Consider the following 25,347-nt stretch of genomic DNA (forward strand, 5'->3'; position numbering starts at 1 on the left):
GCTCATTTCAAATATCAAAAAACACAAGAATTTCTGCAAGTGCTGGAAATGCAGAGCTACAAACAAAATGTTAGAGGAAATCAGCAGGTCAGGCAGCCTGGCTCCCCTCTTACCCCTTCTCTTATCCTCACTTGCCCATCACTTCCTCCTCCTTCCTTTTATCCCAAAGCCCACTGTGCTTCTTCTATCAGATTTCTTTTTCAGCTCTTTGCTTCTTCCACCTATCACCTCTGCTTACTTGTCCCCTCCCCTTGTTTCACCTATCATCTGCCAGCTTGTACTCCTTCTCCTCTCCATCTTTTTATCAGTTTCTTCCCCTCTTCCTTTCCAGTCCTGCAACTTCAATTATTTATTCCTCTCCATAGATATGGCCTGACTTGCTGAGTTCCTCCAGCACTTTGAATGTGTCTCATCTGAGGTTTTTACAAAATAATTATTTTTACTATAAGGGACAATATTCTGAAAGCTATCTGATGGGATGAGCATAATAAGCTTTCAGAATTGGGTTAGGGGAAACAGTTTTATTAAGCTCAAAAATGTTTCACTGAGATCACTTTCTATCCTTCATGAGTTACAACAAACGAGACAACTGTTAACAGTAACTTACTCTAGCAAAAACTTTGAACAACTTTTTATAATATGATAGAGAAAACCTGATGGTTAAATGAAGTTGCAATTTACAGTCAGTGGTCACATTATTAGGTATGCCTGTACACCAGCTTGTTAATGCAAATATCTAATCAGCCAATCACGTAGCAACAACTCAATACATAAAAACATGCAGAAATGGTCAAGAGATTCAGTTGTTGTTTATACCAAACATTAGAATTGGGGGAAGAAATGTGATCTAAATGGCTTTGACCGTGGAATGATAGTTGGTGCCAGACAGGGTGTTTTGAGTACCTCAGAAACTGCAGATCTCCTGGGACTTTCACGCAGAACATTGAGTGTTAATGAGAGAGGTCAGAGGAGAATGGCCAATCTGGTTCAAGCTGACAGCAAGGCAACAGAAACTCACCTAACTACACATTACAACAGTGGTGTGCAGAAGAGCATCTCTGAACCTCAAAGCGGATGAGCTACAACAGCAGAAGACCACACATGGTTCCACTCCTGTACCTAACAAAGTGACTGTTGCGTGCAGTTTTACTGCTTCACTACAATTCATTCTCGTGGTTCCATGTGTATTAGAACATAATAACTACATAATTATTCTGTGATTCCCAGGAATATCAGTTTCCATTCAGAATGCAGACCAATAATAGCATAGAATAAGAAATATCTATGAAGACTTCACCTATTGCATAATAAGTATGTTACATCAATAGATCAGAGCTGTTTTACTGCAATGCAGAAGAGTGAAGGCATGCATTTTCACCAAACAACCCAATTCTTTAGGAAAATTTGAAAGTTTTCCCTTGTTACTCAGAGAGACCAATTTGCCTGTTACAAATGAATAACTTATTCCTTATATAATCTAAATCAGATGTCTGATGTTAAGCAGTTAATTGTGTTCAAAAACACCATCATTTTTTAATTTTCTAAAAGCCCTGAGTTGCTTCTCATGAGCTAATCCTTTGTAAACTTAAGAATTTGAATTGTGGGATTTTTCTTTATGCAGTAGAACAAAGAGAACCAGCAAACCAAATGAATGGTCTCAATTAATTGTCTAAAGTTCAAAGGCTTTTCACAAAAGTCAAATGTACACTGGAGTATCTGACTTAGAACTGTCCAGTTTGTTAAGTTGAATTCAGAAATCTACTATTACAAATTCAGAGTTTTTGTGCTGATAGGATTTGAAATAAAAAAATCTTGAAAATTAAGTAAAGCATATAAAATTAACTTATCATTTACCAACTGATAACTATTAGGTTACTAAAAAAATGGATGAAAAAGAAGAAGGAATGGTGAATGATACTGTGCAAGTCAGCTGAAAACTTCGTTGCATGAGAAGACTGACTTCACATCTTCAATCCAATACCACCCATTTTGTTCCCACTATCCTGCCATCTTTCAGTCAACTGTCAACACCCACCTGATTACCCTCCAGCCCACCTTTGACCACAGCTCGGTCAGACAACCAAGGCTAGACTTTCAGCCTCCAACCAGCCTGGGATTGCAAATTCTCAGTATCTCATAGCACTTTTCTGGACTTCTATATTTTGAACTCTTTGAAAAATGAGTCAACTGTTACCCTCATAGCATTGTTGAGCCCACCTTCATTTACTTCTCATTTCCTGGCGAATTTCTCCTTAAATATTTTCGTTTGTTCTAAACAACAACATCTGTGCTTCTTCTTCATACTCATTTATTTTCTCAGCTACTGTTTCTTTATCATTTTCAACAATTAATGATTCAGTTTTAAAAATGCATGTGGAGTAACTGCCTTTACATTCACAGGATCCCTGTTTACTGTTTAATTTTTTTCTAAATGTGAACTTGGCTCAATGGAAGCACAGAGTGCTGAACACATAAGCTAGGTGGATACTTCACTTGAGTGTCGTCAGCTGAAAGCTATTACCTCCAAGGTGTTATGTTGATGCACTGTCAGTCTATTCATGAAATATCTCATGTGACTTTTTGTCTAAATGAACAAGCATCCCTGAAGCATAAGCAACAAAACATCTTGGACAGACATTGTTCCTTGTAGAACTCATGCTGTCTACATACAAATTACTACACAATTTTGTTTTTGAAACACTTTGAAAGAATTAGATGAAAATCTAACTCAAAATCAAAGTCCTGCCGAAGGGTTTTGGTCTGAAACGCAGACGGTACTCTTTTCCTAGATGCTGCCCGGCCTGCTGAGCTCCTCAGCATTTCGTGTGTGTTGCTCGGATTTCCAGCATCCGCAGATTTTCTCTTGTTTGAGATCAAAATCAAGTTTTTTTTCTCTCTATTGCTCTGAGTACTTTCTTTAATCTATATAACCTCTTAGGTCTACATCACAGCTCCTATCCTCATGTCTCAGATTTCAAACATCAGCAGATTCCCAATACCAGAGTTGCACACCATCCTCTTTTCTTTTTTAATATTTCTTTTTAAATTGGTCTCTGCAAATTTAATGTTCCCACCTGAACCTCAATCTCAACCCAGCTCTATTCTACCTGCTTATTCTCTTCTGCAGCACCCACTTTGTTCAGATTCAAATTGTTAATCTGTGGCTGTTAATTAGAAACCAGATTGATTCATTCTTTCGTATGCTTGATATCAGTTATTATCCTGTTTCATATATGCATAAAGTTCCATTTATCTCCAGGGTCTTGATATGAATTATCTAAGCAGTACAGTGAGAAGAAACTTGTAATTTTAAATTTAGTTACACAAAACATAATCATATGCAACACACCTGTTGAAGGTAATAAAATTAATAGGATAAAAATATCAGCCAGCCCAACATTTTAAGATTAAGGTTGTGAAACTTACAGGCAAAGAAAGACATTTATGTTTGATAAAACACATTAAAGGTCAGAGGAACTTTGTTTCATTTGGTTGTATACATGTACTGTCAGATGACAATAAACTTAGCTTAGGTGACAATAAATGACTAATAATCTCTACATGCTAACAGGCTTCATGATTGATATGTAGAAATTAATTTTCTGGTTTGCAGAAAACTCTCTAGTTTGCTTCAAAATATTATACATGTTGAGATCTGCTCTCTAGTTCAAAAATAACATGACAAATTTCATGCTCTAATTTGAAAGGTCGTATTCTCTTGAGTTCAAAATATTGAAAGGTGATTACTCATTAAAATAAACAAAATTCTCAAAAGGTTCAACAGGTTAAAAACAGGGATGATGCAGCCCCCTGCTAAGGCAATTAAGATAAGGAGCAAAAATCTCAAAAATAATGTCATCCTATGAGGACTGTAATAAGAAGGAAGCTACTTCACCCAGCAGGTAGTAATTTTTTGGAATTCTCTTCTCAGAAGGATAATGGAGCTTCAGTCAGTATGGAATATAGTCAGGGTAGAAAGTGATAGATTATTAGATGTTAGGCATCAAAAGAAATGAATGCTAGTGAAGTAAAGTACTGTTAAAGTAATAAATCTGCCATGATCTATTTGAATTATGCAGCATGCATATGGAATTGTATAGATATTTCTGCTTTTTTGTTCATATGTTTTTATGAAATGTTACCTCTGTTTTCTCTTCTTCAGTTACTACTTGACTTGCTGAGAATTTCTAGAATTTTCTGTTTTTATTTCAGGTTTCCCAACCCGGCAGTTTTTTCTCCCATTTCATTTCCATACATAACAGCTTTATTTCTCAATACAAAAATTCAACTGAAACCTCATTCCAATTACAGTTATTACTGAGTTACAAATGGATCACATTCTATCTTTGAAACACAGAAAACCTACAGCACAATACAGGTCCTTCGGCCCACAGTGCTGTGCTAAACATGTAATTCTTTAGAAAGTACCTAGGCTTTATCCATAGCCCTCTATTTTTCTAAGCTCCATGTACCTATGCAGGAGTCTCTTAATGGACCCTTTCATTTCTGCCTCCACCACTGTCACCGGCAGTCCATTCCACGCACTCACCACTTTTTGCACAAAAAACTTACCCCGTCATCTCCTCTGTACCTACTTCCAAGCACCTTAAAACAATGCCCTCTTGTGTTAGCCATTTCAGCCCGGGGAAAAACCTCTGACTATCCACACGGTCAATGCCTCTCATCATCTTATACACCTTTATCAGGTCACCTCTCATCCTCTGTCGCTCGAAGGAAATGAGGCCGACTTCACTCAACATATTCTCATAAGGCATGCTCCCCAATCTAGGCAACATCCTTGTAAATCTCCTCTGCACCCTTTCTATAGTTTCCACATCTTTTCTATAGTGAGGTGACCAGAATTGAGCACAGTACTCCAAGTGAGGTCTGACTAGGGTCCTATAAAGCTGTAACATTACCTCTCAACTCATAAACTCAATCCCACGGTTGATGAAGGCCAACGTACCGTATGCCTGCTTAACCTCAGAGTCGCAGCTTTGAGTGTCCTATGGATTTTGACCCCAAGATCCCTCTGATCCTCCATATTGTCAAGAGTCTTGCCATTAATACTATATTTTGCCATCATATTTGACCTACCAAAATGAACCACTTCACACTTATCTGGGTTGAACTCCATCTGCCACTGCTCAGCCCAGTTCTGCATCCTATCGATGTCCTGCTGTAACCTCTGACAGCCCTCCACACTAACCACAACACCCCTAACTTTCATGTCATCAGCAAATTTACTAACCCATCCCTCCACTTCTTCATCCAGGTCATTTATAAAAATCACAAAGAGAAGGGATCCCAGAACAGGTCCCAGAACAGATCCCTGAGGCACACCACTGGACATTAGGGTCCATACAAAATATGACCCATCCACAACCACTCTTTGCCTTCTGTGGGCAAGCCAATTCTGGATCCACAAAGCAAGTTCCCCTTGGATTCCATGCCACTTTACTTTCTCAATAAGCCTTTCATGGGTACCTTATCAAATGTCTTGCTGAAATTCCATATACACTACACCTATTGCTCTACCTTCATCAATGTATTTAGTCACATCCTCAAAAAATTCAATCAGGCTTGTAAGGCACAACCTGCCTTTAATAAAGCCATGCTGACTATTCCTAATCATATTATTCCTCTCCAAATGTTCATAAATCCTGCCTCTCAGGATCTTTTCCATCAACTTACCAACCACTGAAGTAAGACTCACTGGACTATAATTTCCTGGGCTACCTCTACTCCCTTTCTTGAATAAGGGAACAATATCTGCAACCCTCCGATCCTCTGGAACCTGTCCCATCCCCATTGATTATCTTGTCAGTAGTTTATTAGAAACTTAAGGAACTCTCTTCCTCATGTTGTGTTTTCCAGACTTGCAAAAAAGCATGTTTGAAGAAATAATATTATGGCAAAAGATTTTTCTAAAAGTATTTGTACCAGTTATATAATCAATATCAATTGCTCGACCTAACTGGGAATGTTAAAAATATCTGAAAATGATCATGTATCACCCTGCCTCTACATGGAGATCTCCTCTACCGCAGGCAGATATTTACTTTATTTTCTGAGACTCCATTTTCTCAGTCTATGAATCCTTTAACCAACCTTTCTATTGTTCTAATTACCTCCAATGGACTGAAATCAAAAAGGACCACAACTATAAATTGTAGTTGCACGCCTGAAGCAAAGTATTTCTTGTGCATGCCGCATTCCCAATAAAAATCTTTTATAATTGACTAATTACAAGAAATTAGAACACAGCATACTAGAATGAGTGCCTAATGCGGGAATGAAATGAAAATACTTACCCATCTGAGAAAGACCTACTGACATAAAAAGTTTGCAGAAAAGCATATATAGAACATAGTAAAAAGACATACCTGTAACTACTGAACAATTCAGTGATCTGCAAACTTAGGTTCATCCCAAGCCATTAATATTTTTATCATCAGTCCTTTGCTTGTTAATCTACTTTCGTTCCTTGTCTTGCAAAGCCTTGAATTTAAATTTTTTATCCTTGATGTACCATATCAGATTGAATGCGTACCCAGAATTATACGTTGGACCTGGAGGCTGGTGGGGTGGTAGGTAAGGACAAGGGGAACCCTATCCTGAGTGGGGTGGCGGGTGGATGGGGTGAGGGCAGATGTGCGGGAAATGGGAGAGATGCGTTTGAGAGCAGAGTTGATGGTGGATGAAGAGAAGCCCCTTTGTTTAAAAAAGGAAGACATCTCCTTTGTTTGAGAGCAGAGTTGATGGCACTTATCCTTGTAAATGGAACAAGTGCTACACCTGCCCTTACACTTCCTCCCTCACCACCTTTCAGGGCCCCAGACAGTCCTTCCAGGTGAGGCGACACTTCACCTGTGAGTCGGCTGGTGTGGTATACTGCATCCGGTGCTCCCAGTGTGGCCTTTTATATATTGGTGAGACCCGACGCAGACTGGGAGACCGTTTCGCTGAACACCTACGCTCGGTCCGCCAGAAAAAGCAGGATCTCCCAGTGGCCACACATTTTAATTCCACATCCCATTCCCATTCTGATATGTCTATCCATGGCCTCCTCTATTGTCAAAATGAATCCAAACTCAGGTTGGAGAAACAACCCCTTATATACTGGCTGGGTAGCTTCCAACCTGATGGCATGAACACTGACTTCTCTAACTTCCATTAATGCCCTTCCTCCCCTTCTTACCCCATCCCTGACATATTTAGTTGTTTGCCTGTTTTCCATCTCCCTCTGGTGCTCCCCTCCCCCCTTCTTTCTCCCTAGGCCTCCCGTCCCATGATCCTTTCCCTTCTCTAGCTCTGTATCACTTTCGCCAACCACCTTTCCAGCTCTTAGCTTCATCCCACCTCCTCCGGTCTTCTCCTATCATTTCGCATTTCCCCCCCCCCCCCACTACTTTCAAATCTCTTACTATCTTTTCTTTCGGTTAGTCCTGACGAAGGGTCTCGGCCCGAAACGTCGACAGCGCTTCTCCCTATAGATGCTGCCTGGCCTGCTGTGTTCTACCAGCATTTTGTGTGCGTTGTTATTCAAATCCAAGTCAAGCTTTGGTGTTTCCTACCTCAGATGCTTTGTATGTATTATAATCTTGGCATGTTACAACACTGTTGTCTGTTTTCCCCAACGACACTGTTTAATATCCATAACTCCCAAACACTAGAATTTATTCCATAAACCCCTGTTTCTAGTCTTCTTCATTTAAAATGTTTCTCAAAATTCTCTCTTTGACTAATGCTTTGGGCATTAAAATGCAATAACTTTAAAATAACCGATGAAAGAATGATCAAGTTTACAATTTCACCCAAGGTGTGAAATAATGGATTGAAAAGTGTCCAGTTTATTTTCTGTTGTATTATACTCTCCATGTTAATTGCCGTGAGTTTACAGAAATTAATGGAAGAAGAGATTACAATACACCATTCTTCTGTAAGTAAATTGGAAACCTAATTTTGACTACTCCTACAGCCTTCAGGCCATAGTTCTCAATCACATGTGTATTTATTTAATATAAAAGCCCAAATCTAAAGGAGGATTTATCTGTAATTGAGTCAGTGATTCAAACTTTCAAACTTGATGACAATATTGAATGGACAAGACTATACATATTTGAATTTATTATGGGATCATTATTTTCCCTTCCGGTAATGCTTGCATTACACATTTTCAAGATATTACAGGTTATCTACATCCACAACTTTGTTCTTTAACTGACTGTACAAAAAGGTAGAGTTTTTTGCTCTTTATTCTTATTTGCAAAGAAGCCAATTAGAGCTTCAATAACTGTGAACATCTACATCAAAACTATAATGAACTATTCAATCACCAACTTGAAAAGAAATTTTATTTCATGATGGAGAGCAACAGTTTATCAAGAAGTTCTCAGAATTAACATTCCGATTTCAAAGGATTTAAAGGGTTTAAGGGTTCACCTTCAGCAAACTTAAATATTTTAAGTAATACTGTATACATTATTTCATTATGATTGAGATTATCCTACCCGTAAATTTCGTGCAAAGCTTCTCAGATTTGAAGTTGCTGCCTCCAGTGTAGTTGAATAAATAGCCTTTTTTCAATAAGTTAAATGCTCAAATTAAAAGTTCTCACCTTTTCTTGGTTTTCCTTGTTGTTGTAGCAAAGATTTCCAATCAGGTGGATGAGATGAGCTTTAAATCCAACAGCTGGATGAGTGGCTTGACTGGCAAGTGATAATGACTGGGATGCAGTAAAAATATTTCTGCTTTGCTTTCCTGCAAGGTGGGTTTCATATAAAAGTTCTGAAACAGGAAATTACGTTCAAGAAAAATATATATTAATATCCAAGGCTATTTAAAAGAATCACAAAATTTTTAAACATGGTATCACCTTTATCCCTACCCAACCAGCCTAACTAGCAGTCTTTTTCATTGCTCTTGTATTCCTTTATAATTTGTTACAACTATAAATTTGTGAATCTCATGCCTCAATCACTTAAGGCTAACTTTCTTTTTAAGATGTGCTTAATAACTCTCCAGCTTTACTTACTAATAGAATTCAGTTCTTACAAATATAAAAATTAGGAGCAGGACCAGGCCACTCAACTCCTCAAACATGAACATCTGCTTAAATAAAATTGTGATGTACTATCTACTTTCCTTGGGGTCGTCAATCAAATCCCTTTTCACTCTAATAGACTCACAGCAGATACAAGCCTTATCTGTACCATCTTTCTTCAGAAGACAACATAAGCATTCTAAATACTAGTTTAGTAAACCTTCCCTGAATAGCTTCCAATATATTGTCATTCTTGCTTAAATAAAGAGACCAGTACTCTGAATATTGCCTCACGAATGCTTTATCTAACTGAAGTAAAATCTCTTTGCATTTACATCTAGTTCCCCTAATAGTAACTAATAAAAGCTGTAACCTTTTATAACAACTTGCTGTATAGCACACTTCTGCAAATCGTGCATTAGGACTCCCCTAACCTTCATTTTGGAACACCACAAACTTTTGTCATTTAAATAATATGTTTTGTCATTTGTAGTCTTAATTCTCTACAAAGTATACTAAGTACCTCTTCCATCTCAGATTCTTTTTTTTTTGCATTAATTTTGTATCGTGTAATCTGGGCAATTTTGTTTACTAATCTTGCCATAATTTAAAAAAAATTATATATGTACATACATACACACACTTAGGCATAGTTGCCTTTGATATTTCTCTTTTTTTCTTTCCTATTCTGCTGAAACTGATTAGATGAGAGCTAATGTTCTTCAATTATCCAGATCTATCTCAACTGCTTGTCCCACTATGCATCAAGGTAAGTAGTGCCTCTTTCCTTTATTTGAACAGTCTAAAGCCAATTTGAGAAATAAACCCAATTTCCTTAAGACATATATTTAGCCTTGAGGTTAAATTCCTCATGTTTAACTGGCCCGCAGCCGTCGGCTCCTGGACCAGCTTCACTCGACTGTGCGTTGAGCTGTCAACTCACTTTTGGGGACTTCGTCGTTCATATTCTGTGTATTATTCGTTTACTTATTTATTGTTTGCATGACTTGCTCTTTTTTCACACACTGGATATTTGCAGGTCTTTGTTGTATGGGTTTTTTCAGGAATTCTATTGAGTTTCTTACTTATGTAGCTGCCTGCAAGAAGAGGAATCCCAAGGTTGAAAATGGTATACATACTTCGATAACAAATGTGATGAAGGTCGTAAGAAGGGAAAAAAATTCAGAAAGCAAAGATACTGAATGATTTATTCTTCTATACACAGAACATCATTTATTATTTTTTATTTCAAAATCTGGCCCAATATGATCCATAGCTTATAATGTAATTGCCTCATAACCACCCTAAAAAGATTCTTAACTTGAAATACCTTTCTAAATCAATTTATAGGAAGTAGCTTTCTTTTTTGCACTTACTAACAGTAGTCTCCAGCAGACCAGGTGAATTCTGCAAAAAGCTGAATTTTTCATGGTTTGAGGTTGCTTCACAGAGAATGTCAAGAAGCCTGATCACAACAAGAGCCTCCTATGACAAAAGAAAATCAAAAGGCAGATTGTAAAGGCCAGAAATTATCCACTGACAGGGAGTCTAAGTTAATAAAACCAAATTCAGATTAAGAAGCATCATTTTATAGTGAAATAAATGTTCTATGACATGTTTAGCAAATACAAAGACAAAATACAATGAATACTAGAAATAGAAAATACTGGACTTAGATAATAATGCATCAAATTGGAGAGAAAACAATGCAACACTTCAGGTTAAGGACACCATCAGCACTGGAAACAGGGCATGATTTGAGATTTAGAGAAAGACAAACTGTTTCAATAAGATTCAACACAAGTTTAAGAAAATTAATTTGACTTGGCATGTTAAAATTTCCAGACTCAACACTCAGAGAATGACTGTCATTTATATTTCCTCAAAGTCCAGACTTTAATTTGTTACTTTTCCATTTATCACCTGTTTTTGCCTACATTGTTAACCCTTCTATCACATAATCATACCTCCATTCTAACACTATTAGTAGAGTCATAGAAAAGTACAGCATAGAAACAGGCCCTTCGGCCCACCTAGTTCATACCAAATCATTAACTGTCTATTCCCATTGACCTGCATCGAGACCATGACCCTTCACACCTCTACCATCCATGTGCCTATCCAAACTTCTTTTAAACATTGAAATTGAACTCAAATGCACCACTTGTGCTGGTAGGTCATTCCACATTCTCACAGACCTCTAAGTGAAGAAGTTTCCCCTCACGATTCCCTTAAACTTTTCACCTTTCAACCTTAACCCATGACCTCTGGTTGTAGTCCCACCCAACCTCCATGGAAAAAGACTGCCTGCATTTACCCTATCTATACCCCTCCTAATTTTGTATACCTCAATCAAATCTCCCCACAATCTTCTATGTTTCAAGAAATAGTCCTAATCTATTCAATCTTTCCATAAAACTCAGGTCCTCCACACCAGGCAATATCCTTATAAACTTTCTCTGTGCTCTTTCAACTTTATTTACTTCTTTCTTGTGACTAAAACTGCAGTCAATACTCCAAATTACTCTCAACAAAGTCTTATACTTCAACATAACATTCCATATCCTGTACTCAATAACTTGATTTATGAAGGCCAATGTGACAAGAGCTTTTTTTATTACCCTATCTACCTGTGATAGGGTGATGCCATTTTCAATGAATTATGGAGATGTGTTCCTGGATCCCTTTGCTCTACACACTGCTCAGTGCTCTGCCGCTCACAGTGCAAGGCCTACCCCGGGTAGTATTACCGAAGTGCAACACCTTGCCATTTTTCTAGTTGGTCCAGGTCCTGCTGCAAGCCATGGTAGTCTTCTTTGCTGTCTACTACATCCACAATCTTGGTGTCATCTGCAAATTTGTTGATTCAATTAACCACATTATCATCCAGAGTGTTGATATAGATGACGAACAACAACGGACCCAGCACTGATCGATGTAGCACTCCCTTAGTCACAGAGGCAACCATCTACTACCACTCTCTGGCTTCTCCCACAGAGCCAATGTCCAATCCAATTTATTATTTCATCTTGAATGCTGAGCAACTGAACCTTCTTGTCCAATCTCCCGTGTGGGACCATGCCTTGCTAAAGTCCACATAGACAACATCCACTGCCCTGCCTTCATCAACTCTCCTGGTAACTTCTTTGAAAAAATCTACAAGATCGGTTAGACAGGACCTACCACGCACAAAGTCATGCTGACTATCCTTAATCAGTCCACGTCACTCCAAATACTTATATATTCAGAATACATTCCAGTAACTTTACCACAACTGATATCAGACTCACTGGCCTATCCTTTCCTGGTTTATTTTTAGAGCCTTTCTTAAATAGCAGAACAACACTGGCTATCCTCCAATCCCCTGGTACTTCTCCTGTCGCTAAGGATAATCTAACTATCTCTGCTAGGGGCCATGAAATTTCTGCACCTGTATCCCATAAGTTCTGAGGGAACACCTTGTCAGGCCCTGGGGATTTATCCACCATGATTTGTGTCAGGACAACAAACACCTCCTTCTCTGTAATTTGTGTAGGGTCCATGAAGTCGATGCTGCTTTGTCTCACTTCTATAACTTTGTATCAATCTCCTGAATAAATACAGATGCAAAAAATTCAGTCTAGATTTCCCCCCCCCCCCCCCCCATTTTCTTTGGCTCTTTTAACCTTCCTTTCTTTCATACTCATTCCATCTCTGAATCTCAAGAATTATTTTGTCACAGTTCTGTGGTCAAAATACACAAGATGCTAAAGGAACTCAGCAGGTCAGGCAGCATCTATAAAGGAGAATAAACAGTCGACATACTCCCTGGTCCTGATCTCCTTATTTTCATTTAGGACATCCAGTCCCTATACACTTCCACCCCTCATCAGGAAGGCCTAAAGACTCGCTGCTTCTATCTTGACAACAGACTGAACCAGTTCCCCTCCACCACCACCGTTTCATCTCGTGGAACAGGTTTACACCTTCAACTATTTCTTTTTTGGCTCCTCCCCTCTTCTCCAAATCCATGGTATAGCCATGGGCACTCACATAGGCCCCAAATATGCCTTTTGCTGGCTAAGTGGAACAGTCCACGTTGGAACCTAGATTGGTAACACTCCCCAACTCTTTCTCTTCTACATTGATGACTGCATTTGAGCTGCTTCCTGCACCCTTGCTGAGTTCATCAATTTTGCCTCCAACTTCCACCCTGTCCTCGAATTTACTTGCTCCCTCTGTGACACCTGTCTCCCCTTTCTTGATCTTTCTGCCTCCATCTCCGGAGACAGACTATTGACTGACATCTTTTACAAAATCACTGACTTTCAGTTATATTGGCTATCACGTCCCTGCCACATCTGTTCTGAGAATGAGGCTTCCCATTCTAGAAATCTCAGATTTTCAAAAATGGAGTTCACTTCCACCACAATTATGCTGCCCTCAGCAGCATTTCCTCTATTTCCCACACATCAGCCCTCATCCGCTATCATAACATCAATAGTGTTTCCTTGTCTTTATTTAACACCCCACTAGCATCTACATTGAGCACATCATTCTCCATAATATCCACCATCCCAATGGAAACCTACCACTAGACACATCTTCCCAACCCTTTCTTTAAGGATCATTCTCCATGTTATTAACTTGTCCACTCATCTCTCCTCACTGATTTCTCTTGGCACTTACTCTTGTGATATGTCAACTGCTGCACCTGCTCCTACACCTCCTTCCTCACCACCATTCAGGGCACCAGATTGTTCTTCCAGGGGAGGCAACACTTCACTGTTGGGGCCATCTACTGTATCTGGTACTCATGGAGTGGATTCCTCTACATCAGTGAGACCCAAAGCAGATTGGGCTCCACTACGTCAAGCACCTTTGCTCTGTCCACCACAAAAGGCCAGATCTTCTGATGGCCATTATTTCAATTAAACTTCCTATTTCCATAATGACAAGTCTGTCCTCAACTGCCACAATGAGACCAAACTTTGGTTGGAGAAGCACCACCTCATATTTCATAGGGGTAGCCTCCAACCTGATGGCATAAACATCAATTTCTCTAATTACTCCACCCACTTAGTTTCCCCATGTTCCTCTCCTTTTCCATTCCCCATTCTGGTTACCCTCTCACTCCATCTCCTCCCTCACCCTCATGAGGTTCTCCTCCTCCTTCTCATTATTCCATGGTTCACTGTCCCCTCTTATTAAATTCTTCCTGCTTCTGAGTGTTATCTCTTCCATCTATTACCTGTCAAGCTTTTTACGTCATCACCATCCACCTTCTCAATTATTACATGTCAGCTTGTACTCCTTCCGTCCTCCCCCATCTTCTTATTCTGGCTTCTGCCCCCTTCTTTTCCAGTCCTGATGAAGAGCCTTGGCTCAAAACATGGATTGTTTAGTCCCCTCTATAGATGCTGCATGACCTGTTGGGGCTCCTCCAGCATTTTGTGTGAGTTGGTTAAGAATTCCAGCATCTGCAGAAACTTTTGTGTTAGTTATTTGAGGATATACAGTATATAACTTTGAAGTACCTTAACTTTCATCAACATAATTGAATAACAAGACTATCCATTTCCTTCTAATTCAGAAAGAAAGCAAACTGAAATAAGCTTTTTTTCTGAAATAATCATTGATAATTTAGGATAAAATTGATTTAATTTTTTTTTTAAAGTACACCAACTACAATTTCTTAAGAGACTGAAGTAACCACACATTGTGGTGCAGGCAGGAAGGAGTAAAAATAATCCATGTGGGTTTAAACAATTTCTATGTATAGAGGAATCACATTATTATATAATTTGCAAAGATAGTAACAAGATTAATAGTCCTCTCACAACCACAGATAGTACTGGTATATCTGGAAACAATTTCTGTGAGCACAGAAGGCATCTGTTCATTTCCTTACCGGGCTCACCAGTATAAACCTTCCCAATTATTCATAGGCTGAAGAAATGAACTAGTCAGTTACAAATTTAAGGGAAAAGGAAATTCAGTGCTGCATATCAGACCAAATAAATGTGACAGATAAATTTTAAGATCCTGATTTAACCTTACCCTCCAGAGTGAATCTGCACTGGTAGATAAAAAAAGGGGTCCTTTTGCAAAGACAACATTTCAGTGTAGGCCAGAGAAGGGTATCTAAAAGTTACTGAACAAGTTATGAAGCACAGCAACAAGTTCTTGAACTCACCGTGATAACCATCTAGCATACACTTGCATGAATCCGACACTAACCCTCACATTCCAATCAACTTTTGTCATCTATACAATTTACTGTGACCTGCTAAGCTTCCAAACCACATGACTATGGGTAGCAGAAACAAACCAGAGCACCCAGAGTAAGCCTGTAGTCAAGGGGATAACATGCAAATCCACGTCGGCAGTACCGAACTGGGCTGCCAGAGCAGTCAGACTGCACCTTTGCAAGTTGTGCTAATATGCTGTTCACTACAACATTAATAAAAATAAAGACCATTCATTCATTTGTGTCTTTGTGTCTATTCAGTCCCCAATTCATATTCACCTTGGCAAACCATCTTCATTTTTCTTGCATTCTTGAAAAGTGTATAGATATCCAATCTGTCAATATTCGGTAAAGACTCACATTTCCCCACATTATATGCCATCTGCTAAATTTTAGCCCACCTTTATCCCTCGCAGCAGTTCTCCTTCACAACCTACTTTCCCACCGATTTTGAGCAAAGTTGGTTGCAATTTTATACATTACTGAGGTCTAGCACTGATCCAAATGTACACAGACGGTAATCCTTGTTATCTTGAAAATGATCCATTCATTCCAACTCTGTTTACCGTTAGTTAGTGATCAATCCTCTCTTCAGTCTACTATATTATTCCAAAACTGTTACATACTGCACAAGCTCTCAGAGGGCAGAGCAAAGTCAAGATGGCGCTAAACGTTGAATACTTTGCTTGCATCTTCGGAAACAGCTCCATTTCTATCTTTGATATCTCTTTTTTTTCCTTTTCAAGGTTCTTTTGAAGACGCTGATCTGGAGTTACATGCTAACTTCGGTTCTTTACGCTCTCAGGACCTCAGGACCTGCCGCTTTTTGGTAATCCAAGGTCACGGCCTGGACGACTAGTGCACCTTCAGGGTGCCGGATTTTCGTGGCTCTGGAGATGGGCTTATTCAAGGCTGGTGCCCCTGACTGATGTGTCGTGGGAAAACATGGAACACTGGGGGCAGCAGGTTAGCACTGGCTGTGTTTCCAGAGACCTGAGCCTTTCCGGGGCTGATTCTTTTGGCGCAGAGTTCATAAAAATCGACACAGCAGAATTTTAACATCATAAATCAGCAAGTTGTTTGTTATGTCTTCCTTTTCACTGTGAAACGGGGACACCTCTGTTGCCCTTATTATGGCGAGAGAGAGCAAGAGCCCGTCAAAAATGTTACTGACATCTGATATAGTATTAATGAATAAGATTTAAAGCCTTGTCAAAACATACAAAGTGGAATAAAAGAAGGAAATCACTTTTCTTTTTATGCAGCAAATGGTGATGATATGGAAATCACTGCCTATGAGGATGGTGGATGTGAAGATAATAAATGATTTCTAAAAGAAATTGGATTGCATTTGAGGATAAAAGCTCTTAGGACTAAAAGAAGAGTTGGAAAATGGGATCACTGAGTGGATTACTGGCCAGAATTAACATGGATTTAATGGGCTGAATAGTCTCCTACACCATAATAGACATGACTCTTCTTGGTTCCCCTTTATCTATCTCACAATTCAAAAATCAGATTTGTAAATATTATTTTCCTATCAAAAATCTACATTGATTCTGTTCAATGATATTATGATTTTATAAGTACACTGTTAACATGTTAGGGTCAAAGAATACTCATTTTACTCAAACCTAATTTTTTCTTGAAAATGCAGCGATAAGTCGTTTTGCACAAAAATCTAACTAATGGCATATTTTACCGAAAATATCAAACCTAAACATCTTAACCATAATATTAAATTTCAGCTGCTAATGCAATTTGTTTTGGCATCACCAGGAGCTGCCTGTCTTGCTATTTAAAATATATATTTGTAATATCTTATTAAGGTGCCCTTGTATTTATTGTACTATATCATCAAACCCAGGCTCATGACTGAAAAAACCACCTCTACAAATTAAACTTGCAAACACCGGATATTTTCTAATGCTGAACCATAAATTAACAAGCAAATCTAACTGGTTAAAGAGAACTTTTATCCTCCCTGATCTGGCTTGCATACAACCCCTGTCACTGTCTTAAAAACACTCAGGAATTTTAAGGATGTATAACAAATATTGCTTTGCTCTTGTTGTACACATCTAAGAACGAATATAAAAATACAACTGGGATAAAAGCAATGGAAATGTTCATTCACATTAATTATTTTGTATGCCTCCACTGTTCATACTGGTAACTTGGCAATTAGCTACAATGATCAGCTGAGATGTACAAAAATAAATGATAGACAAACATTTCCCTTACCTCCATTCTTGGTACTGAAAGAGTAAGTACTTACAAATTCTATGCACAATGTTAATAGGACTATGAAATTAAACATTTCTTTTTCAGTCTGAGTTGATGATAGTAAATGCCATCACTAGGAAATGGGCAATTCTCCACCCTACCTCATCTTCTGTATCAGTATCAGAGGCATATTTCAACACTGCCATGCATTTCTCTATGAAGCAGGCTGCCAAAAATTGCATTAGTCTGTCAGGAACAGTTGGGTCATCACTGCCAGCTGGAGACTTCTGATTCTTGTCACTCAGCTTCATGGATATTAGTTCCAAAATGAGAATCCTGCAACAAAGGATTAAAGGCAGCAGGGTTACTACTTTGTGAAAAAAATTTACAATACTAAAATTTACTAAGAAAAATCATTTCAAAAGTCAAAAAAATATTTATTAAGGAGCAGGGGATAGAGATGACAGGCCACATGGATTTAGTGGAACAGGCTACCATATCATACAGACATTTTGTGTCCACCTCTTCCATCATGTTCACTCTCGGCTTTCTCAAGCCACCAAATAGAAAGTCAGCATCAGCATCAAAGATCACAGGAGTATGCCTGGTAACTCAGATTGTTGAATTGTTTAGCGGTGCAGACTCGAGGGGCCAAATGGTCTACTTCTGCACCTTGTCTATTGTCTATTCAGTCTAAAGTGCTTTAACAACTAATAATTATTTTGTAGCAGTGATGATGGAGTAACTTTTACCCAATACTCCATGAAGGTTACATCAATGATTTTTTCCATTCTATAATAAAACTGACAGCAACCTTGGAACGTCCATGAATGTATTGCTTACTGCTGTGATTCAGCAATCCCATGTACTGTAGTTGGGCAATTTTGTGTAACACCCTGGGTCGCCTCAGGCTCGCTCAGCTCGTTTCGTCTAGGGGAGCAGCCTTCGGCCCCGCCAAACTGGGTAATCAGCTGGTGTGGATGCTGTGTGATGTCCCCGCCTCGCCCACAAACAGACAGTACACTATATGCGATTAAATGAGTACAATTTATAAAGGTTACTATAACTAAGTGATTAATAACGATACAGTATATATGAAGAGAAAATTAAAGAAAAGGCGCCAAACTTATCAAAGTCCAAACCACTTCGTGCACAACCGTTGGAGCTCAATTACTGAAGTCTTCTGGCCACCATTCGATCCCCTCCGAACTCCTCGACTCTCCAAACAGCTCAGGACCCTCCGAGTGGTCAACCAAGCACATCTAGCTTCATCCCCCCCCTCCTTGGAGAATCTCCTGGCCTCTGACCCCCCTTTGGGGTCCGATCCTCGCCCAGCTTAGAGCATTGCGTCCTCTCTCTCGACCCCCTCGCGCCGATCTGCCCAAAAGCCCGTCAACAAAAGCTTACAGACTCAGAAGAAAGAACATTAATCCCCATTTGGTTTACAAAGGAATACCATTCTCGTTATCAGTAAATTAGCATTCCTGCTAGTTAACAAAAAGAAACCCTTTCCCAACAGTAACAAAGAAAAAAGAAGAAACCCCCTTTACATTTGTAATCATGGAGATGCCTCATGGAGAAGACCAGAGACAGGGCATGGTGTCATGAAGACTCCATTTTGAAGTGTCAAGGAAGACTGAAGCACTGAGGCGAACGCGGAGGTCAGCAGTCGCTCCCCACGGTAGCCGCTGGGTCGATGGCGTTTGATTCCGGCATGTCAGTCGCTCTTCACAGAAGGACTGAGTTTTTGTGGCCACTCCCTTTGATGCCAACGGAAGGATGTTTTCAAAATTCTGAGAGTTATGTGATTATTGGACTGTACTTTATATTGCTCTCCTTCAGCTTTTGGTGTTTTCTTTCTTGTTGCCAATTGTCAGGTGGGCAATATGTTTCTTTTTATGTGAGGGAGGAGTTGGGATTTGGGGTCTGATGTTCCTGTTGGTGTTTTCTGTGTGGGTGATCTGTTAGTATTGTGTGTGTGAGAGAGGGGGTTGGTGGTGGCTTTGATGCTATTGTCACTGTTCTTTTCTGCGAGGGAGAGAGTTGGGGGTTTGATGATATTGTTGCTTTTTTTGCGAGGGAGGGGTTGGGGATTTGATGTTACTGTCACTGTTTTGTTGTGAGGGAGGGGTTGAGGGTTTGGGGGTTTTGATGTTCCAGCTGCTGTTTTCCATGTGGGTGATCTATTATTTTTTTGTGTGAGGCAGGATGTGGGCGGGATTTGGGGGTTTGCGAGTTTTATTTCTTATTCTTTTTCATGAGGGGAGGGGAAGAGTTCATATATTTTCTTTCACCTCCCATGGTTTTTCCGTATTTCATGACTACCTGGAGAAGTCGAATATCAGAGTTGTATTGTACATGCATACTTCGACAATAAAATGAAAAAGAAATGAAATGATGATTTATCTTTTACTGTAATTGAGAAAATTTTCCGTTTCTTTAACAGAATTGTTGCCCGATGATGATTTTCAACCTCTCACTGCTACAGGCAGAAGTTCCCATTTACTTCAACAAGGCAACAATTATGCCAGTGCCTAAGAAGAATAACATGAGCTGCCTTAATGACTATCGCCCAGTAGCACTCACATCAACAGTGATGAAATGCTTTATCAGACTGGTCATGACTAGACTGAATTCCTGCCTCAGCAAGGACATGGACCCACTGCAATTTGCTTATTGCCACAATAGGTCAATGGCAGATGCAATCTCAATGGCTTTCCACACAGCTTTAGACCATCTAGACAACACAGACACCTATGTCAGGATGCTGTTCATCAACTATAGCTCAGCATTTAATACCATCATTCCCACAATCCTGATTGAGAAGTTGTAGAACCTGGGCCTCTGTACCTCTCTCTCAATTGGATCCTCAACTTCCTAAACAGAAGACCACAATCTGTGTGGTTTGGTGATAATATTACCTCCTCGCTGACAATCAACACTGGTGCACCTCAGGGATGTGTGCTTAGCCCACTGCTCTAGTCTCTATATACCCATGACTGTATGGCTAGGCATGGGGGTGGGGGGGGGGTGCTACTGCACAGTACTGAAAGAAGCTGCAGAGGGCTGTAAATTTAGTCATCTCCATCTTGGGTAACAGCCTATAAAGTACCCAGGACATCTTCAGGGAGCAGTGTCTCAGAAAGGCAGCGTCCATTATTAAGCACCTCCAGCACCCAGGGCATGCCCTTTTCTCACTGCTACCATCAGGTAGGAGGTACAGAAGCCTGAAGGCACACACTCAGCAATTCAGGAACAGCTTCTTCCCGTCTGCCATCGGATTCCTAAATGGACATTGAACCTTTGGACACTAGCTCACTTTTTAAAAATAAATATATTATTTGTTTTTTTTCACAATTTTAATCTATTCCATATATGTATACTTTATAAAGTATACTGAATAAGATTTACTTATCGATTATTATTATTTTATTTTTTCTTCTATATTATGTATTGCATTGAACTGCTGCTGCTAAGTTAACAAATTTCACGTCACATGCTGGTAATAATAAACTTGATTCTGATTTTGGTGTTGGAAGTGGAGAAGTCAGTGCAACAGAAATCACAGGATCCTTAGACCCCCAAGTGAATTGGCAGATCCATGATTTCACCATTGGTTACAAAGCCCAGACCACTGTTCAAGGGATAAAACTTCCTGCATTCAGCAAATGACACCAAAAACTAAGAATTTCCATGCTAATCTGGTGCCAGATGTCAGTTTCTGCAGTGGTTTGAACCCACTTTGAACAAAGACATTAAATAACACATTCCAAGGTCAGCCCTATTCAAGTATCATGTTTCCCCGAAGGCACGGAGGTAAATCTCTAGCCAGGATACTTCAGGAATAGCTTGCAAGGATTTGACCATGCTTTTTTTAAAACAATGTAGTTAAGTGACTATGATATTTACACAACAATGTGTTGAATAGCTAAGACCAAAGATTTAAGAAACAATGGCAATCTGAACTGCATTTTTCACCTACCATTCTTGACTGTTCCATTTCGTGCACATAACTGACACTAAATCTGGACATTTCAGAAACTGCTCTGTTACAATAAGAAACCTAGAGAGAGAATATTATATCTTTGGTTAGCAATACATTTATCAGTGATATTCTTTAACTACAGCAAGATGGCAACACTTAATTCAAAATAATCCCTTTTCTGATAAAAACTTAAAATGTATATTAATAAAACTACAGGCACACAATTTAAAAGGTGTTAAAAGAGTTCATTATCTCTTGAAAAAACCTTTGTAAAGTTCAATTTTCAAAGCTCATTGGTCCAAAGTAATTTTAAAATTGAAATAAAAATGATAAATTTGCACCTAAAACTCTATCTTCAAATTTTCTGACTAAATGACTTTTTAAAAATATAGTCCTTTGGCAGGCGAAGCAATGATAATTTGATGTCAGGGTTGTGCAGCCCCTACAATATACTTGAGCAGGTGTTCAGCATTAGAACAATCGTTGGAGTCATAATTTGGGCTATTCCCCATTTTCCATTTTTGCAGTAGTGGTCACACCTTCCCTGGCCTATCCTCTTGCAACTGAAAGCTGGCCAGGTTTCCCTTGGAAGACTTAAGTTTAGAATTTTATTGTTTAGTTTAATAGTCTAATTACCAGATTACAGTTGATGATGTTTGTGATCAGCCAAGAGAAGTGACATCAAGAGGTTACACTATCATTACTTTATAGGGTTTTGAAGGGGTTTTATATGGGTGCATGTTTTATTTTTAAGGTCTTTGTCATAAGGAGTGCTTCATCTACAAACAGCTGCCAATGTTTTCTGAGGACATATCCCTGTAGACATTAGGGATTTAATATTGGCTAGCACAGAAAGCCACAGTCATTGGTCCAAGAGTTCTGGAGACATTGGAATACTTTTAAACATCAAAATCTTTAATTAAAATATTTTGCTATCACTAAGTTTTTCCTACAATGTTTTCATTTAAAGCTCAACAAAAAAAAAAGCTCCAGGTTCATTCAACTGATCACGCCCTGCACCTCTGGGAAATTCACTAACTGGGCAACTTCATCGGCCCACATCTTCTAATATACTCTATTGGGAAGTTGAAATTATGCCTTTTTGAGTCTATAAACTCTAACACATCTCAAATGCAGAGTTTGTGTAGGCAACTGCAAGATTGGTCTATATTAGCTAAAATTGCTTGGAATGATCTAGAAGCGGAGCATTTTAGGCCTAATCTAAATCTTTGAGCAGTCCATGCAGTGCTGCTTGCAGAAGTCTCTCAAATCTCAGTTACCACTACCTTTTAGTTTGTTTTCAAATTTTTTATTTATTGGAGGTGGATGGAAACTGCTGCTAATGCCAGCTTTTACTGCCCATTTCCAACTGCCCTCAAGGTGGTGGCGATGAGTCACTTTCTTGATCCACTGGAACAGTTGCTGCATGGTGGGTAAGGAATTCCAGGACTTAGATGTAGTTATGATGAAGCAACATCTTCAAGTCAGTTTGATATGTGAATAGGAGAAGAACTTCCAGGTAGTGCCATTCAAGTACTTCCCACTGTTTTTGGTGGTAGAAGCTGCAACTTCGAGAAATGCTGTTGTAGAAGCCTTTGACAAGCAACTGAAGTGTATTTTCCAATAGGACATATTATAGACACGGTGTGTAAAGCGGAGGGAACTGAATTTTAGGATGGGTACCAATTATCCTGCTTGATCTGCCATCTCATGCTAAATATTTATTGGTAGAGGTTGGAGTACTGATTCTGTCTCTTCTGGGACAGCAGTATTTTAAACAAGAAACAAGTGGTCACTCGCTTTCTCTATTGATAAATTAGATGCTAGTATTTGAGAGTAATTAAACAATAGCTCTCCTGAACCACAGCTGAAGACAATGTGCTTCTATTAATGGACAACTAATAACTAATTCTGCTGATTTCTCCTTAGGATGATATATTAGCTTATAACCAAGTTGTACATGTTAAATTGAGCTGTATTTATACCTCTGCTTCAAAATAAGTTTATTGGATTTGTATTATCTATGAATATCCACCCCAATATCTAAACTGAATAATTAGTGATTATAAAAGAAAGCACAATTACTAACTCTTAACAGCTGCATACTAGCAATTGAGCAGAAGTCAAGGATGAAATATCTAACTTTGAAAACAATTTTTACATATAATAAATCTTAAAAAGTGAATAGAGACAAAATAGTAACAAGCAAAAATATACTTTAGAGTAACCCTTAGAGGCAATGATCATAATATGATAGACTTCACCTTCAATTTGAGAGGGAGAAGCTAGACTCGGATGTATTATTATGCAGCCGAGTGAAGGGAATTATAGAGGCCGACTGATTGGAAGGGATCACTAGTAGGAATGAAGGCAGAATAGCAATGACTGGTGTTTCTGGGAGAAATTTGGAAAGCACAGGATAGATACATTCTGAAGAAATATTCTAAAGGCAGCATAACACAACAAGGGAAATCAAAATCAACATAAAAGTAAAAGAAATGGCAGAAAAGAGAGCAAAAATTAGTGGGAAGTTAGAGGAATGGGAAGCCTATAAAAACCAACAGAAGGCAACTAAAAAAGCCAAAAGGAGGGAAAAGATAAAATATGAAGTTAAGTTGGCCAATAATTATGAGAATACCAAAAGTTTTTCAGATATGTATAAGAGAAAAAGAAAGGCAGACTGCTGAAAAATGACCTTGGAGAGGTAGCAAAGGGGAGGGCAGATGAACTAGAATTGAATTGACTTTATTTCTTACATCCTTCACATAGATGAGGAGTAAAAACCTTTGTTACATCTCCATCTAAATGTGCAATTTATAGTAATTTGTAATACATAGTATGTACAACAGGACAGTCAATACAGCATAGAAATACAAGTGCATCTGCATAAATTAATCATCCTGATGGCCTGGTGGAAGAAGCTGTCTCATTGCCTGTTGGTCCTGGCTTTAATGCTGTGCCTCTATTGAAAGTTCTTAGGATTTGGGGCCCACACCAAACTTCTTCAACTGTATGAGGTGAAACAGGCACTGTTGTGGCATTTTCATCACACAGGTGGTATATATAGACCAAATGAGATCTTCGGTGATATGTATGCCGAGAAATTTAAAGCTGTTCACCCTCGCAACCCCAGATTCATTGATGTCGATAGGGGTTAGCCTGCCTCCATTCCTCCAGAAGTCCACAAACAGCTCCTTTGTTTTGCTACATTGAGGGAGAGGTTGTTTTCTAGACACCACTATGTCAGGGTGATGACTTCTCTGTAGGCTGCCTCATTATTATTTGAGGTAAAGCCAATCAATATAGTATTGTCAGCAAATTTAATTAGCAGATTGGAGCTGTGGGTGGCGACACAGTCATGGGAATATCGAGTGTAAAGGAGGGGGCTTAGGACACAGCCCTGAGGGGCTCCTGTGTTGAGGGTCAGAGGTGCAGAGGTGAGGGAGCCCACTCTACCTATGTTCCAGTCAAAATAAAAACAGCATACCCATCCCCATCTTGTAACAAAAGGCCGCATTACCAGGTAACATTTGATTAGAACTGAGGGTATGATTGTGTTGAATTCTAAGCTGTAATCAATAAACAGCAGCCTAATGTAGGCATTGCTACTGTCCAAGTGATCGAAGTCCAAGCAGAGAGTCAGGGAGATTTCATCCACTCTAAACCTACTGTGGTGATAGACAAATTGCAGTGGACCCAGATCCTTGCAGGCAGGAGTTCATTCTAGCCATGACCAGCCTCTCAAACCACTTCATCACAGATGTGAGTGCCATTGAGAGATAGTGGCTGAAAACTTCATAGATGAGACAAACCAAGATGGTTGCAGCCAGAATGCAGGCTTCAGATAGTAGCTAAGTGACC

At 39.1% G+C, this 25,347-nt stretch overlaps 1 protein-coding gene across 1 annotated transcript in view; it reads right to left on the reverse strand.

Moving 5' to 3' along the window:
- Positions 1 to 25,347, reverse strand: part of atxn10 (ataxin 10) — a 188,734-nt gene that overhangs the window by 124,314 nt on the left and 39,073 nt on the right. The window contains exons 6-9 of the mRNA XM_059978015.1: positions 21,484 to 21,564; positions 17,663 to 17,837; positions 10,423 to 10,531; positions 8,621 to 8,790 (exon numbers count right to left, since the gene is read on the reverse strand). Of these exons, the coding sequence (XP_059833998.1) occupies positions 8,621 to 8,790; positions 10,423 to 10,531; positions 17,663 to 17,837; positions 21,484 to 21,564 (535 nt within the window). The remainder of the gene's footprint in view (positions 1 to 8,620; positions 8,791 to 10,422; positions 10,532 to 17,662; positions 17,838 to 21,483; positions 21,565 to 25,347) is intronic.

The sequence above is a fragment of the Hypanus sabinus genome, chromosome 8 (assembly GCF_030144855.1).
Source record: "Hypanus sabinus isolate sHypSab1 chromosome 8, sHypSab1.hap1, whole genome shotgun sequence".
NCBI lineage: Eukaryota > Metazoa > Chordata > Chondrichthyes > Myliobatiformes > Dasyatidae > Hypanus > Hypanus sabinus.